Raw genomic sequence first — 17,038 nt, forward strand, 5'->3', positions numbered from 1 at the left:
CGGTGACACAGGCGGAACAGGAGGCAGTGTGGAAGTTCAGGAGACAGATGATGGGGACTGGGGCTGGGTGTCAGCGCTGAAGACGCAGAAATAGGGACCCATTCTGGAATATTCAGTCGTTTGGAGGTAGAGCTTGCAAGACTTGCAGGCTCCTGGAATATTACTTTACAGAAGGAGAAGCGGGTTTGGGAGAAGGGGAATCACGACTCTAGACTTAAGTCTGAGTTGCCTGTCACTTACTAGGGGAGATCTCAGGTCGGCTGTTGGAGGGAGAGGTCACAGATAATGAGGGCTTGACCTAGGGCAGTGGCCCACAGAGGAAAGGAGGGATTTGAGCGGCACTGGGAGGGGAAGATTAGCAGGAAGCGGTGACTGGCTGAATAGCAAACTGGGGTTGGGACATGGAAGTTTCTGACTTTCACGACTGACGACGCGGGGGCCCAGGCGCCCAGAAAAGTGAAGTCGACCCAGCAGCCCTGCTCCGAGGGACGCTCCACGAAAGCGGAGGTGCAGGGAGGCTCGACCACAATTCGCTGTAACCTGAGCCAAGCTCCGGCGGAAGGGCGGCCAGGGACCGATCAAAAGGGTCAGCTCCGGGGACTGGGCGAGACCGCGAGAACTTTGTCCTCCTTAGGCTGAAGCCGGCGGGAGTCCCGGAGGACGTGTAATTTGAGCAGAGCTTCCAAGGTCACGCGGAGACGCGCGAGGCCTTTGATGAAAGAGCTACTTCAGGGTTTGAAGGGTAGGCGTCCAACAGCGGAACTCAAGAAAGAACGCGGGGAGCGGCGGGACCCGGGGCCGCGGCGGGACCCGGGGCCGCGGCAGGGCGTGCACTCGGCAATCTTCGGCTGAGGTTCGGCCACCCCCGCCCCCCTAACTTCGGCCTCAGCCTCGAGCTCAGGGCCGATCCGGAAACAGCCGAGCGGATCCGGAAACAGCCGAGAAGACCCGGAAGCGGTGAGCGCCGTCACCGGGAGTGCGGGAACCCGCCGTTTGCGCGGAGGCAATGGCGGCAGCTGCGCCGGCGGCCGCGGGCGAGGATGGCCGGCGGCGGCTGCCAGGGGCCGGTACGTGAGGGCTCGTCCGTGCACGCGAGGGGCGGGGAGGCCGGAGGCGGGGCCGAGTTCGGCGTCGCTGGATGGGGGGGGCAGTGGGGGGAGCCTGGAGAAAGGGGCGGGACCACGCCGCCAGGAAAAAAAGGTGGAGGGGGCGTGGTCTAGCAATGCAAGGTGGAGGGCCAGTGGCAGGTTAGAGGTGGGGCCCAGTGTGGGAGGGGCGGGGCGGGGCCAGGTGGACAAGGGGCGGGGCCACTGGAAGGGAGGGGGCGTGTCAGAAAAGAGGGGATTGGGTGAACCGAGGGAGAAAGAGGCGGGGCTCTAGACAATACGAGGCAGAGCTAGGTGAGGAGGAGGCGGGGAAGGGGCGGGGCCAGGTGAGCAGGGCGGGGTTAGGTAAAGGTGCAGGGACCTTGGCTGTAGTTCTAAATTGCAGCATTTGAGGATTTGATACCTTGGGAATATTGGGAATCAGAGTGATGAGAAAAGAGGCTGATCCCTGTCCTCCACAGCGCTGGACATCCAGCCCCAGGAGGGGGCAAAAGTTGAGGCTGAGTCCGGGGAGCTCGAGCGGCTTCGGGCTGAGCTAGCAGGCGCCCTGGCAGAAATGGAAACCATGAAGGCTGTGGCCGAGGTGAGCGAGAGCACGAAGGCCGAGGCTGTGGCGGCGGTGCAGCGGCAATGCCAAGAGGAGGTGGCCTCGCTGCAAGCCATCCTGAAAGGTGAGGCAGGTGGTCCTCCCAGACCTCCTCGGCCCCATAAGGGGGAGTGCATGACAAGAAAGGGGTCATGACCTACACCCATGGGGTAGTTTAGCAGGACTGCCTAGCACAGGCAGGCTCCGGACTCAAGAGGAAGAAACAGAAGAAGCGTGCTTTTTTAATTTGCATAGAACCCCAGGCTGGGCTCCAGCAGCAGCTCTGTTAGTTCCAGCTAAGTTTAGCTCAGAAGGCTACCTCTTCCCTGGCCTCATGTCGTTTCTTGTCCCTCACTAATGACTGATCAACCCTGAAAGTGAGCAGTTTCTCAGTTCCCTGAGAACTCGTTTGAGTCTTTGGCCTTCAAACTCAGCCCTGGGCCTCATCTCTGTAAATCTCATTATCTGATTTCCTTGCTTCCCCAAGCACCCCTACATCCTCGCACAACCTCCGCCTCCCCCAACACGCACCAACTTCCGTCTTCCCTCCTGGCCTCTATACATCAACTCCCCTCGTCCCAAATCACCCAGCATCTTTTCCTCTTTTCCTGCTCTCCCCTAGTCAGAGGCCAGATTCTCCGAAATAGCTTCCAGTCACGTCCCACCCCTGCTTCCATGGCTACTGCTGTAGCGGAGCTCTCTGTCTGCTCCTGCATAATATTGCCTCAGCCTTCTTAAAAGTCTCCCTCCATAGTCTGGCCTTGACCTTGGCTTCCAGATTAAACTTCTTACAGTTCCCATCCCACCATGTCATTCCCCTTTCTAACGACCACTCCTGGCTCCAGACTTCTCTGGGCCCATATTTCGTACATTTTAGGCATCTGTGTCCCATCTGTGCAATGTGGTTGTCTCCTTATATGACTTACCTTGTAATCTGCTTGATGTTTGTTCTTCAAATAGATCCACTTTTTAAAAACTTACACACATCTATTTTAAAGGGAACTTCCTATCCATGTAAGAAACTGTGTCCTAAATAATAACGATAACCAACATTTATTGAGTGCCAGTCTTCACTGGTGGCTCAGATGGTCGAGAGTCTGCCTGCAATGCAGGAGACCTGGGTTTGATTCCTGGGTTGGAAAGATCCCCTGGAGAATGGGATAGCAGTCCACTCCAGTATTCTTGGCTAGAGAATTCCATGGACAGAGAAGCCTGGTGGGGTAGAGTCTGTGGGTTCGCATAGTCGGCCACAACAGAGCGACTGACACTTTCACGGAACTAAATACTTGATGAGTATTTAATCTTCATCAGAATTTCTATGAGGTAGGAACTGTTATCCGTCTCCATTTTACAGAGGAAGCTCTGAGGCTCAGAGAGGTTAGATAACTTGCCAAAGGTTATATAGCTGGAAAGGAGAAGATTTGAACCCTGGCAGTCTGACAACAGAACCTTTACTTCTGATGTTAGTACGTGTTAAAATAAGTAACTATGCAAATGAAAAATGACCATGTTCCACTCAACGTCTCCTTTAACTCTCACTGACCTGTTTAGATGAATTCTAAATCCTGGCATGGCATTCTGCATCTTCACTGCTTCTCTTCCAGTGTATCCACTATGCCCCAGCCACACCATCCACTTTCCCACCCGTGAGCCTTTGCGCCCGTTACTTAATGTGTCCTTTCTATCCTTCACCGCTTGCTGGTGTCTCTCCTGGCCAGGCAGGCAGGGTCTGCCTTCTGGACCCGCTTCAGAGCGAGGGTCTCCTTCTTCTGGGACCCCCAAGGCCAGGAGTGGTCCTCTCACAAGGTCTTCTCAGACTGCTGTGTAACTTTCCACGGCTGTCTTTCTCATTGGACTGTGGGCTCCTGGTGTCAGGGTTTGTGTTTGATTAATTTCTCTATTTCCAGAGCCCAGTTCAGAGTCTGGTCCAGAATGAATATTTATGACTATTATTAGATATTGCTTGTAATTCTTATGTATTAATAGCAACAGATAGCCTATCTTTAGCATTTATTATGCACCAGGAAGAGGGTTAAAGCCCTTCCCGATATCATGTCATTGGATCCTATAACAAGCCAGCAGGGTTTCCATTAGCTGAGGACATTATGCAGAGAGGCAAATTGCCCAGGAGCTTGCTGTGCTGTGTTCAGTTGCTCAGTCATATCCAACTCTTTGTGACCCCATGGACTGTAGTCCGCCAGGCTCCTCTGTCCATGGGGATTTTTCAGGCATGAATACTGGAGTAGGTTGCCATCTCCTCAGTCCAACCACAAAGCCTACTGTCATCACCGCTATGGTAAATTGCCTTGCAGAGAGCAGCAGTGATGGAGAGCTCCCTGTTCGCCCCCCAGGTAGGGCTGACGCACTGACCCTCCCTCTCCTCTGCCCTTCCTGCCCTGCCAGACTCCATCAGCAGCTATGAAGCCCAGATCACGTCTCTGAAGCAGGAGCGGCAGCAGCAGCAGCAGGACTGTGAGGAGAAGGAGCGGGAGCTGGGGCGCCTGAAGCAGCTGCTGTCTCGGGCTCACCCCCTGGACTCCTTGGAGAAGCAGATGGAAAAGGTTGGGGTTGGGATAGTCTGTCTGCCCCCTCCCCAGGGACTTGAGAAGATGTTGAGGCAGCCAAAGGTGACCTTGGGGCACAGGGTTTGTTGATGTCCCACTGCCACGTCACTGGGAGCAGGGCACTCAGAGATAATTCTAGGCACTAACCCTGTACTCAGCATGGGAAAATTGGGATTTCTCTGGTGGTCCACTGGTTAAGACTCCTTGCTTTCACCTCAGGGGCCACAGATTCATTCCCTGCTTGGGGAACTAAGATCCAGCATGCTGTGTGGCATGACTCAGAAAAATTAAGAAAAGTCATGTGTGGGGGCCCCTAACATTTAAGGATACCGCTTACGTACTAGTACTGTGGACAGACTCAATCTCTGCAGTCTTTCCCGTAAAAGACAGGTCCATTAGATCCATTTAACAGATGAGTAACGAGGCTCAAAGAAGTTTAGTCATTCTCGCCAGGTTATGCACATAAAAAGGAGCAGATCTGGGACTTTCCTGGTGGTCCAGAGGTTAAGAATCCTCCTCCTGCCAATGCGGGGGACACAGGTTTGATCCCTGGTCCTGGAAGATTCCATATGCTGAGGAGCAGCTAAGCCCATGTGCTACAGTTACTGAAACCCAAGAGCCCTAGAGCCCATGCTCCACAACGAGAGAACCCACCACAATGAGAAGCTCTTGCTTCTCACAACTAGAGAGTAGCCCCTGCTCGCTGCAACTGGAGAAAGCCCATGCTCAGCAAGGAAGACCCAGCACAGTCAAAAAAAAAAGGAGCAGATCTGGGATTTTAAAATCTAGGCAGCCTAGTTCTAAAGCTTTGTTCTTAATCTCTGTGGTGCACCATCACTTTTATTCCTGCTGTCATAAACAATCATAGGAAACACATGTTACCAAACTCTTCACCTTTCAGGGCTAGTTCACATCTTCCCTCATTTGAGCCTCACAGCTGCCCTGTGAGGTAGGTACTTACTCACATTATACATGAGGAATGTGAGGCTCACCTTATATGTGAAGCTCAGGGAGATGGAGTAAATCTGGTGAGAAGGACAAAGATCTATACAGGAGCACAAGAAAGGAAGGCCTCCCACCCACAATTTGCCTGCAGGGACTGCCACTATACTTGCATTCTAAGTGTTCCTCAGGGAGTGGTTATGCAGGGTGGTGAAGGAGAAAGGCTCTGCTAAATTAAATCTGCCAGGTACGGTGGAAAGAAGCAAGGCCCAGAGTCAGGAAGTTCCGGTCCTGGCCCTGCATCCAGCCGTCATTCATCCACTGTGTGGGCATCTGCAGAGCATGTACTTCAGGGCTTCAGATGGGATCAGAGGTGTTTTGTTTGGGCCATACAGGCTTACCCTACCTGTTGGCAGTGTTCACATAAGAGATTTGGAGGTTTACACTGAACTTGTCTGAGATGGGTTTTGAATTACTCAAGAGGCAGAACTTGTATGAATTGGAAGAGGATGGATAATTGGCCAATTTCTGCCTTGGACAGCTGAGTGGATAGCAGGGTCATTGTTGTTGACCTGGTGCTAACGAGAGGAGGAATGGCAGTGTGAGTTGGTTTAGACTGGCTGTACAAGGACAGAAGAGCCTGTCCAACCCACAAGTTGAGGTGTCCAGAGGCTGTTGACTGTACAAGTTCAACAGAATCCCGATGGGATTCTGGCGATGGGAGTGTGGGAAGACATAACAGGTAGGACAAAGTTTGAAAACCCAGATCAACAGGGGCTTAAATAAGGTAGAAATGTATTTTTCTTGGGTTTTCTTGATAGCTCAGTTGGTAAAGAATCCACCTGCAATTCAGAGACCCTGGTTCGATTCCTATGCCTGGAAGATCTGCTGGAGAAGGGATAGGCTACCCACTCCCAGTATTCTCGCCTAGAGAATTCCATGAACTATATAGTCTGTGGGGTTGCAAAGAGTCAGACACAACTTTCACTTTTATTTTTATTAGAGTTCAGAAGTAGACATTCTAGGACTCATGTGGCAGCTCAACAAGTCGTTAGGAACTCAGGCTCCTCCTATGTTGCTGGTATGCCATAGGTAGCGTACTGCCTCATGGTCCAGGATGACTGCTTGAGCACCAGCCATCACGTCTGCATTCTAGCCAGCCAGAAGAAGGAGGAGAAGTAGGAGTAAATACAGCCTTTCCCCCTGAGGCGTTGACCTGGAAGTTACACCCAGCACGTCTGCCTACATCTCATTAGCTGAAACTTAGTCATATGACCATGCTTAGTTACAGGGAAGCTGAGAAATGTAGATGGTATTCTAGGATTCAGGTCACAAGCCCAGCTGAAAATGTGAGACGCTATGATTTAAAAAAGGGACACATGATATTGGGGGAGAAAAGTATGTCACTCTACAAGTGGGCAACAGGAAGGCGGTTGTGACTTTAGCCACCTACCATGTGACCTGGGGTAAGCCTTGTAAGCGCTCCGAGCCTCTGTGTTTCCCTCTCTAAAATGGGGGTGATAGCGTGTGCCTGGGAGGATTGGAACAACTGATGTGCTTGAAGGTAAAACTCTGACAGGCCCGAGGCTCCTGCAGTCGGGAGGACTGCCTGTCACTGCCCAATGCCCCTTCCCCTTCTCCAGGCCCATGAGGACTCGGAGAAGCTGCGGGAGATCGTGCTGCCCATGGAGCAGGAGATCGAGGAGCTGAAGGCGAAACTGCTGAGGGCGGAGGAGCTGATCCAAGAGATCCAGGTGAGGGGGTGGCCAGGGGGCGCTGAGGGAGGCAGGGGCGCTGCAGGACCCCAGCCCCTCAGCCTGTTCCCTGCCCCATCTCCCTAGAGACGGCCCCGGCATCCCCCTTCCCTGCACGGCTCCACGGAGTTGCTCCTGTCCCGGGACCCATCTCCCCCTCTGGAGCCTCTTGAGGAGCTGAGTGAGGACGGGGGCCCAGCGGCTGAGGCCTTCGCCCACAACTGTGATGACAGCGCCTCCATCTCCTCCTTCTCCCTTGGCGGGGGGCCCAGCGGCAGCGCCTCCCTGCCCCGCAGCCGCCAGGGCTTGAGCCCCGAGCAGGAGGAGACAGCCTCTCTGGTGTCCACGGGCACCCTGGTCCCTGAAGGCATCTACCTACCCCCTCCTGGTTACCAGCTGGTCCCAGACAACCAGTGGGAGCAGCTGCAGTTGGAGGTGAGTGGAGAGGGCAGGGCGGGCTGCCAACACGCACGCATCCATCCATCCATCTCTCCCTTCAAGTCCTTACTGAGCTAGAGCCGGGCATCCTGGAGTGAAGAAGAAAACTCCTACCCTCTTGGAGCTTCCTCTAGTGAGGAAGCCAGGCCCAGACATGCACATGGGCCCATGAGGAAGACAGCATCACAGGGGGAGACTCCCACCACAAAACTCAACAGGGTTGTGGAGGGACCTCCATGGCTGTCCAGTGGTTAAGATATCACCTTCCAGTGCAGGGGCCACAGGTTCGATCCCTGGTCAGGGAGCTAAGATTCCGTATGCCTTGCGGCTAAAAACCCAGAACACGGAAACCACAGAAGTAACACTACAAATTCAATAAAGACTTTAAAAATGATCAACATACCAAAAAAAATCTTTTTAAAAATTAGGATTATGAGGTAGAGACTGGCAAAGCAGGAGATCTTCCTAGCTGGCAAGAGAGGTGCTTTCTGAAGATCAGAGACCAAAGGATCTGCAGGTTCCAAGGCCCAGAGGATAGACATACTGTGGTGTGTCTGAGGAGCTGGAAGGCTGCCAAGGAGGGGAAGAGAGATGAGGTCAGAAAGGCAGGCAGGGGCCACAGGAGGTCGGCCTCAGACCAGGAGCTGTGGGAAGCCTCTGTGGAGTTTAAGGCAGGGAGAGGCCTGCTCTGCTTTGAGCTCATCGTGGGTCACTGGTCTCTCTAGGTGAGGATGGATTATAATCTGGGGAAGTGGTAACAGGAGAAGCAAGGTGGCTGGTTGGAAGGGTGACGCTTGATGTAGTTTAGAGGAAAGTGGTGACTGGGACCAGGAGGTGGCGGCCGAGATGGAGACAAGTGAGTGGATTTGGAATTCATTCTGGAGGCTGCCGGGCAGGGCCTGCTGGTGGTCCGGACCCAGGTAGTGGAGGACAAAGAAGAGTCAACGTCCGTTCCCGAGCTTTCAGCTGGAAGGACTGGGCGGATGCTGGCGCTGCCCAAGGAGATGCAGGAGGCAAGGCGTGAGAGGCCTGGAGAGGAGGGAGGCCTCCCCTTGGCCATTGAGGCTGAGGCCGGGATCTATGGCAGGGGCGGCAGCTTCAGAAGGACCTGGAGAGCGTCAGCCGGGAGCGCGATGAGCTGCAGGAGGGCCTGAGACGGAGCAATGAGGACTGCGCCAAGCAGGTGGGTTCAGCCTCAGCTCCAGCCCCACAGGGCCTCTACTCCCGGCTTCCTTCTGGCCCCGCCTCACCCTCGCCCCACCTCCACCCACAGATGCAAGTCCTCCTGGCTCAGGTCCAGAACTCAGAGCAGCTGCTGCGGACCCTGCAGGGAACCGTGAGCCAGGCACAGGAGCGCGTTCAGCTGCAGATGGTGAGGGCGGGGGGGCCAGGGGGGCCAGGAGAGGAGTGGGAGGGGAATTGGTTGAGCCCCACGTGGAAAGTCGAGACACCTGTCCTACGGCCTTCCCCCACCCCGCTCTTCTCTGGCTTCACCCTGGCGTTGGTAAGGCTTCCTGATAAGAGGGCTTCCAGGGCACCCAGTACTGCATTTAGACAGAGCCCACCACACACTCAACTCAGTGATCTTTAAGCTAATCCCACAAGCCCAGAGCCGCAGCCTTGATGCGGTGAAATTGCAATAATGGGCCCTAGCTTGCAGAGTCATGAGGATGAAAAGCAGAGATTGCAAAGTCGGATGCTTCTCGAGACAAGAGAGGCAAATGATTGAACAAGGTCTGGTGTACGGCCAGAAGGAGCAGCAGGCAAACAGAGACCCTGTAAAGGGGGCTTCATGCCCCTCGACTCTGCTGACCGCGGCATGTGGGAATTCAGGCTTCATGCGGCCTGGTTTTCTCATTTGTCAAGAGAAGCCAGATCCAGATATTTGTGTGTAGTCTCCCAGGTTTTAAAGTTGTTGTTTAGTCGTTCAGTCATGTCTGACTCTTTGCGATCCCATGGACTGCAGCATGCCAGGCTTCCCTGTCCTTCTTTGTCTCCTGGAGTTTGCTCAAACTCACATCCATCGAGTCGGTGATGCCATACAACCATTTCATCCTCTGTCATCCCCTTCTCCTCCTGCTGTCAATCTTTCCTAGCATCAAGGTCTTTTCTAATGAGTTAGCTCTTTGCATCAGGTGGCCAAAGTATTGAAGCTTCAGCTTCATCATCAGTCCTTGAATGAATATCCAGGGACCACATAAAACAACCAATGTGGCCTGTGGCTGCCACTGTGTGACCTCAAAATCATCGAGGAGGCTGTAGAAAGAGCTTGACATGCTTGGGCAACTAAGATCCCTCAAGCAAACAAGGGAAAAAAAATAAATAATGAGCTTGGGAGCCAAAGATGCTTACTGAAGGGTGTTTCTTCCTTTCTCAGCTGAGAAGGAGGGCGTGGGCTTCCTGGTTCTCCTTCCAGTGTCTGGGAGGAGGGCTCAGGGTCTGGCCTCACAGGAGACGCCAATCCCCTCATCGCCTCGTCCTAAACTCTCCACCCCCAGGCAGAGCTGGCCAACTCCCACAAGTGCCTGAGCCACGAGGTAAAGCGCCTGACGGAGGAGAACCAAGGGCTCCGCGCTGAGCAGCCACCATCCTCAGCCCCCCGGGTCCTGGAGCAGGATGAGGGCTGGGAGGAGTCGCTGCCCAGCTCGCTGCCGGTAAGGGGGGTGTGTGCCCTTCCTCTCCACATGCAGCGAAGCACTGGCCTGGGGCCACAGGACTCAGGGACAGGCCCAGGCTGCTGATTCAGCTGCATCACCGTGGTCAACTCATGCGGCTTTGCTAAGACTCAGTTTCCTCCTCTGCAAAATGGGGCCACAACCCTTCCCAGCATTGGCACGGAGAGAAAATGAGTTAACAGAGCGCTTGACATGAAGAGGGGCTTCCGTGGTGGCTCAGAAGGTTAAGAATCTGCCCGTAATGCAGGCAGGCTACAGTCCATCGCGTCACAAAGGGTAGGACACGACTGAGTGACTAACACTTTCACTTTGACACAAAGGAAGCAGTCATTTGGCTTGTTATTTTTACTTTATCAATTCTTTTGGCCGCATAGAGCAAGCCTGTGTGCTGTCACTTCAGTCACGTCCAGCTCTTTAGGACCCTATGGGCTGTAACCCAGTAGGCCCCTCTGTCCACGGGATTCTGCAGGCAAGAATACTGGAATGGGTTGCCATGCTCTCCTCCAAGGGATCTTCACGTCTCGGGGATCAAACTGATGTCTCTTAGGTCTCCTGCACTGGCAGGAGAGTTCTTTACCACTAGTGCCACCTGGGAAGCCCAGCGCACAGCATGCGGGATCTTAATTCCCCACCCAGAGATTGAACCTGCACCTCCTGAGGTGGAAGCACCACTTCTGAAGCCCTGGACCACCAGGGAAGTCCCTGACTTATTTTTAAGTGACAGGAGATCCACCAAATTGAATTCATCAGAATCTTTGGTTTGTTGAAAGCTATCATCATTGATCTGTGCATGGCCTCCGTCCGTCATTTGACTTTATTAAGAATATGAACATCACCTGGAACCCTTCCCACCCTGAGAACTATGACTGACATCTTACGTGCGGCCCTGCCCCACATTCCTTGGCTCTGCTTCTGCCGTCCCCAGCTTTATCATTCCTTTGCCCTTCTTTGGTGTCATTTTTATTATTGGGTTGGCCTAAAGAGTCGTTCCGGTTTTTCCATAACAGCACCCAGAAAAACCCGAATGAATGTTTTGGCCAACCCAACACATACACACGTCTGCCTAAACTGTGGAGTGCTCATAACTTTAGTTGTTTTTGAGCATTACAAGAGCTCCAAATCTTGCTCTGAGTAATCTGGGACTTGCACTCAACTTGCACTTGGGAGTGGTCCTGAGGGTCCTCCTCCCCGGGCTTGTGCTGCAGGAAGCAGCCATCCAAGGGTGTGTGTGTCCACCCTCCTCACCATCCCCCTTGAGTCCCTGGCCCCCAGGGCCTCTGCCCCTCCTCCCCTCCGCCACACACACCACCCTGAAACCAGCCGGTGACTTGCTTCCTCCCAGGAGCTGCAGCAGCTGGTGCGCCGCACGCAGCAGGAGGCGCGGGCCCGCCAGCAGGCCCAGGAGCACGAGGCTGAGAGGCTGCGGATTGAGATCGTGACTCTACGGGAGGCGCTGGACGAGGAGACGGCGGCGAGGGCCAGCCTGGAGGGGCAGCTGAGGGTGCAGCGGGAGGAGACAGGTGAGAGAGAGGGTGCCAGCCACCCCCACTCCCTCCCCAGAAGGCCAGCTCCCATGAGGACCCCCCCCCCCCCCCAGCCCTGGGCTCTAGGAGGGGTGAGAGGGTGCAGGGCAAGAAGGATGAGCCTTGACCTGTCTTTCTTTCCTTCCCGCACAGAGGTGTTAGAGGGTGAGTATGGGCGGGAGCCTGTCCCCGCTGCCAGGCTGGGAGGGGAAGGAGCAAGGGTCTGGGCCTGACGTCTTGGCCCTGCCTGACTCCCCAGCCTCCCTGTGCAGCTTGAGGATGGAAATGGAGCGCGTCCAGGAGGAACAGAGCAAGGTGAGGCAGGACCCGGGCCAGGCCGGGGTGACGGGGGAGGCTGGCAGCGTGGACAAGACCCTCACCAGTCCCTGCTGCCCTTTCTGTCTCCCTCAGGCCAAGCGGCAGGAGGTCCTCAGGCCGTCACAGGGCTCGGGCCGCACAGAAGAGGTCAGGATCGGGGTGGTACTGAAGGGGTAACCCTGTCCAGACATCCCATGCAGGACCCCAGCTCTATGTCCTGTGCCCCCAGGCCCAGCTCACAGACCTGCTCTCGGAGCAGCGGGCAAAGATGCTGCGGCTGCAGGCGGAGCTGGAGACCAGTGAGCAGGTGCAGCGGGATTTCGTACGACTGTCCCAGGCCCTGCAGGTACGGCGTGTCCCTTCCCCACCCGGCTGGCATGACTCCCGGCGACTTGTCCTAGGTCTTGCAAGGACAGGCCCCCAGCAAGAGGAGTCTTCTTCGTCCCCCTGGGGCTGGCATGGTCTTTTCCTCTGAGCTGTTGCTCAAAACACACTGACGATCTCGTGTGTCCGTGTTTCTCAGTCACGCGAAGCTCGTCGCCCAGGGCCTGGCTTGTGGGCATGCCGCATGCTCATCGCGTCAGTCCCGCCTGCCCCTGCCCGCCCCTCCTTGGCCTGCTGTCTGAGGACCTACTTCTTCCCTTGAAGCCAGTTTCACTGTGGGTTGGGGGAGGAGGAGTCCTGAGCCCTTGCTTCTTGTGGCTGGGGAACGGCTGGCCGGCAGGGTGGAGGCTGCATTTTCCCAAGGGCCCTCTGCCTCCCTTGCCGGCCCTCACAGGTGCGCCTGGAACGGATCCGCCAGGCAGGGAGCCTGGAGCAGGTGCGCAGCATCATAGATGAAGCGCCCCTTCGGGATGTCAGGGACATCAAGGACACCTGAGGGGGCTGGCGCCCACCCACCCTGGAGGAGACCTCCCTTCAGTCCTAACTGTGAGGCCAAGGCTTGAGGCGGGTGGTCTCAGGATGGAGTCGTCACCCTCTCCAAGGCCGGGGTTGAGGTGATGGGGCCACCGCTGCCCTGTCCCCTGCAGCACTCCTCCTAAGGGCAGCTGGGCCTTCTGCTTCCAAAGATGACACCCGTGCGAGGGTCCCAAGCCCCTCCGTGAGCCAGCTCGGCCCTGTGGCTTTCTGGCTGCCATGATGCCTCCTGGGTTCCAACCCTCCTGCGCTCGCTGCCACCCAGACTAACAGCCACACCTGTCACCTCGCGTCCCCTTCCCCCAGGGACAGCTGCGAGTGGTGGCTGGGAGCCTTGGGGTGCGTCCCCAGGCCCCTCCACACCCGCGCCCTGGGCAGGTGGCTGCTTCCCAGACTGCGTTGACACTAAGATGCTTGTCCCCAGGGGCCCGAGCCAGGCCCCAAGATGTGTGCATGGAGACAAGGCCAGATTTTTCTGTCATTTATTTTCAATAAATAAGCAGCTCAGCTCAATCAGTCGCCTTGTCCCTGCGAGCCCCACAGGGTTGGGGAGGGGAAGTTTCACAAGGCAAAAGGGGGACAGGTTGCTGAGGGGGAAGGAGAAGTGAAGGGGACATTGTGTTTATAAACAAGAATGTCGGGGCGGGAGGAATAGGGAACATTGTGGGGGGTGGGGGGCCTGTGCCACAGCTCTGGCCGAAGATGCGTCACTATGGGGTGGGGAGGGAGGGCAAAAGGCCTGGTTGCTTCCTTCTTTCATCTTCTGGATCTGGAAGGGGAAAGGGAAGGATGAGACTTTCTCATCTTAGTGGGGGTGGGGGTGGAGTGGGACCCGAGAAGAACAGTCCCTCCCAGCTCCCTGCACACTCACCTGGAGGGCCCCCCCCCCGCAACCCCCCACTCACCTGTGTCCCCAGCCCCCCTCCTCCCAACCACTGCAGCCCCAGCGGCAGACAGCTCAGCGCCCAGCCAGCGCAACGCAGCGCAGCCCAGCAGACAGTGGTGCCCGACACCCGGCCCCACTAGGAAGCGCGGCGGTGGCGGCGGTGGTGGCGGCGGTGGTGGCAGTGGCGGCTCCAGGTGGAGCTGCGAGGATAAGTGACCTCGGCGCCACCTGAAGGGAAAGGGGCGGGCAAGGGGCACAGCAGCTGGGGCAAGGGCAGGAAGAGGGGTGATACCTGTGACACGGTTCAAAGAGATGGAGGAGGGGGAAACGGGTTATCCTATGGCCAGAGAGGACAGAGAGACACCGTTATCCAGGGAGGGAGGCAGGCACAGGGGCCAAGAGGGCTGGGGAGGTTGTGAGGGTGCCTAGGAGACCATGTCTGCATAGGGCTCAGAGGGGCGAGCCGCGGGAAAGGAGGGAAGGGGCCGGGTGGGCCGCTTGACGAAGGGCACGGGCTGGCGGACCCCGGGAACTCACCCACCTGAAAAGGAAGGAGAGGGGGGCAGGCGCCCTCGCAGCGCGGAGGGAGGGGGCTGTGCCGGGGCTTGGGGGGGCGGATGGGAGTCTGAGGCAGGGAGCCTCTTACCCTCCAGGTAGTTCCGAGCAACGAACTTGAGGATTTCGTCGAGCCCAATGACTGGTAACGAGATCTTGAGGACCATGAGCCAATGGTACAGGTCCAGGGCTTGGAGCTTGAAGATCATCTTGGGGGGAGGCGGGAAGGGCAGTGAGAAGGAGCCCGCAGAGCTGCCACTGCCCCAGCCTGACTATCCCTCCCTCTGCATCCCTGAAGAGGCCCCCGTGGGTGAGGGGGCAGGTGGCCCCTGGCCAGAAGAAGGCTCACCGGCAGAGGGTCCACGTAGAGGATGAGGAAGTGGAGGGACATGGAGAGGCAGATGGAGCCCACCAGCCAGATGTTCACCCAGGGTGGCATCCGCACGAGGGACTGATTCTCAGACAGGCTGCAAGCGGGCGGCGGGCAGAGCCAGGGTAGGGGGCGCACAGGGGAGAGAAGTGATGAGCGGGAGGGCCGGGGGACAAAGGCGGTGGCCTCCAGATAGGCAGGGGGAGGGGGTGGGGGCCCACCTGTTGAGAGCGTTGCACATCTCAATGGTGACCAGCACAGACAAGGCCATTGTCATGGGCTCGGGGGCCTCGAAGACCTCACAGTCCACACCCTCGAAGTCAGGGTTATGCTCCGAGCACTTCATGAAGTGAGTCTGCCGAGGGCGAGGGGAGAAGCTGGGATCCCCCAGAAGCCTCCACACCACCCTCCTTCACTGCCCCTCCTCCCGCCTCGGTCCTGCCCTACCAGCTGGCTGTAGGTGACGTGAGGCCCATCCTCAGCATACAGGAACCACCAGGCTGCTGCTCCCACAGTGGCTGCACCCACATAGCCTGTGGTGGAGAGATGGGAGTTGGGGGGGGGGGGGCGTCAGGGCTGGGAAGATAGGAGGGCTTGAGACGGCCTGGTGGCCATGAACAGTGGTGCAGGCAGAGGGCCCACCAGCCAGGGTGGCTGCCGTGGGGAAGCTGAGGGTGGGGAAGAAGCTCGACTTTCCGTCTTGCTCACCCCCAATTGCCATGTAGCGGAAGAAGAGCCAGCCACTGATGAGGGGCTCCTTGGGGGTCCGGGGGGGTCGGTCCATGATGTCCAGGTCTGGGGGGTTGAAGCCCAGGGCTGTGGCTGGGAGCCCGTCAGTCACCAGGTTCACCCACAGCAGCTGCACAGGGATCAGGGCCTCAGGCAGCCCCAGGGCGGCTGTCAGGAAGATGCTGCCAGAAGCAGGCAGTCACAGGTCTGTCCTGCCTCCCAGGCCTGTGGTCGCCCCGTCTCCCACACCAGCCACAGGTTCCCCGCTGATAGCCCTTCCCGCTGCTCACCAGACCACCTCGCCCACGTTGGAGGAGATGAGGTAGCGGATAAACTGCTTCATGTTGTTGTAGATGGCGCGGCCCTCCTCCACGGCAGCCACAATGGTGGAGAAGTTGTCGTCGGCCAGCACCATCTCAGAGGCCGTCTTGGCCACAGCAGTGCCGGATCCCATGGCAATGCCGATCTCCGCCTTCTTCAGCGCAGGGGCGTCATTGACACCATCACCTGTCTGCAGGGAGAGAGAGAAGGTGGGAGCCGGCCCCTTCCTTGTACTCTCCTGACACTTCCATCTGGGTCCGAATTCCTCCCCTCTGCACATCTCAGCAGGGGGCCCACTCAGCCATGTCCTCCCTGGGCCCCCAGCTTCCCAAGACCGACATCTCAACAGACACTGAGCAGACCCCACGTGCCCTGGTCCCCGCACCATCGCCGTGATCTCATCGTAGGACTGCAGATACTCCACGATCTTCGACTTGTGGGAGGGCTCCACACGAGCGAAGCAGCAGGCGCGTCGGCAGGCCTCCCGCTGCTCGGCCAGGGGCAGGTCATCGAACTCCCGGCCAGTGTAGGCCCGGTCGGCCACATCCTCGTTCTCCCCGAAGATGCCAATCCGTCGGCAGATGGCAATGGCCGTGCCCTTGTTGTCCCCAGTGATCATGATTACTCGGATTCCGGCGTCTCGGCATAGCTGGATGGAGCCCATGACCTCCTTGCGGGGCGGGTCCAGCATGCCCACTACGCCAACGAATGTCAAGTCCGTCTAGTGGGACAGAGCAGAGTGACGGGCTCAGGGGACGAGGCTTGGCGGGGGTGGGAGGGAGAGCTGTGTCTACGCCTGGTGCTCAAACTTCAGCCAGGCCTCTAAGCTCAGGGGCAGGAAACATTCCTTGTTCCCATGAGGGGCTGTGGGCCTGGCATCGCCAGGCCCATCGTAGGTGGCAGATCCTGTCTTTCAGAGAAAGAACTCGACCTGGAAGTGAGGGAACTGCTTTCTGCTTTCAGCTGGGCCACTTGCTTGGTCTCCAGCTTTGAGTGTTACCTGCCAGGCCACACTGTTCTCTCTGTAAAATGGAGTGGACTTCTGTGCTACTCAGAGAAGGTCCACTACGAGATAAAGAGCCGGTGCCAGGATACAGGTCGATGCACCTCTTAAGGAAACCTCACTGCGGGACTTCCCTGGCACTCCAGTGGCTAAGACTTTGCCTTCCAATGCAGGGGGTGCAGGTTTGATCCCTGGTCAGGGAGCTAAATCCCACATGCCTCGGGGCCCAAAAAATCCCAAAACATAAAACAGAAGTAATATCATAACACATTCAATAAAGACCCAAAAAAACCCCACAAAACCTCACTGTGGAAACACATCAGCTGAACCCAAGTGTGCTCAGTGACCCA

At 56.9% G+C, this 17,038-nt stretch overlaps 2 protein-coding genes across 3 annotated transcripts in view; one reads left to right on the forward strand and one right to left on the reverse strand.

Annotated features, from left to right (window-relative positions):
• RABEP2 (rabaptin, RAB GTPase binding effector protein 2) lies at nt 1–13,337 on the forward strand. The gene is made up of 14 exons (XM_018040184.1): nt 1–1,067; nt 1,568–1,777; nt 4,096–4,253; nt 6,842–6,952; nt 7,040–7,387; nt 8,478–8,573; nt 8,664–8,762; nt 9,889–10,044; nt 11,408–11,585; nt 11,742–11,753; nt 11,848–11,903; nt 12,000–12,053; nt 12,136–12,252; nt 12,685–13,337. The coding sequence occupies exons 1-14, from the start codon at nt 1,007–1,009 to the stop codon at nt 12,784–12,786; spliced, it is 1,758 nt and encodes a 585-aa protein (XP_017895673.1). The 5' UTR covers nt 1–1,006; the 3' UTR covers nt 12,787–13,337.
• ATP2A1 (ATPase sarcoplasmic/endoplasmic reticulum Ca2+ transporting 1) overlaps nt 13,290–17,038 on the reverse strand; it is a 17,258-nt gene continuing 13,509 nt past the window's right edge. Inside the window, exons 15-23 of one of the 2 annotated variants that reach the window (XM_018040177.1) lie at nt 16,071–16,406; nt 15,655–15,875; nt 15,344–15,546; nt 15,083–15,168; nt 14,857–14,990; nt 14,615–14,732; nt 14,357–14,474; nt 14,003–14,047; nt 13,290–13,593 (exon numbers count right to left, since the gene is read on the reverse strand). In XM_018040177.1, coding sequence (XP_017895666.1) covers nt 14,043–14,047; nt 14,357–14,474; nt 14,615–14,732; nt 14,857–14,990; nt 15,083–15,168; nt 15,344–15,546; nt 15,655–15,875; nt 16,071–16,406 — 1,221 coding nt within the window. In that variant the 3' untranslated portion in view covers nt 13,290–13,593; nt 14,003–14,042. The remainder of the gene's footprint in view (nt 13,594–14,002; nt 14,048–14,356; nt 14,475–14,614; nt 14,733–14,856; nt 14,991–15,082; nt 15,169–15,343; nt 15,547–15,654; nt 15,876–16,070; nt 16,407–17,038) is intronic. The other variant, XM_018040175.1, reaches the window with a different exon arrangement.

The sequence above is a fragment of the Capra hircus genome, chromosome 25, assembly GCF_001704415.2.
Source record: "Capra hircus breed San Clemente chromosome 25, ASM170441v1, whole genome shotgun sequence".
Taxonomy (NCBI): Eukaryota; Metazoa; Chordata; class Mammalia; order Artiodactyla; family Bovidae; genus Capra; species Capra hircus.

Coding starts and splice junctions, on each gene's coding strand:
- RABEP2 (XM_018040184.1), top strand. CDS start 1,007: ATGGCGGCAGCTGCGCCGGCGGCCGCGGGCGAGGATGGCCGGCGGCGG. Junction 1,068..1,567: donor GCGGCGGCTGCCAGGGGCCG/GTACGTGAGGGC, acceptor TGTCCTCCACAG/CGCTGGACATCCAGCCCCAG. Junction 4,254..6,841: donor TGGAGAAGCAGATGGAAAAG/GTTGGGGTTGGG, acceptor CCCCTTCTCCAG/GCCCATGAGGACTCGGAGAA.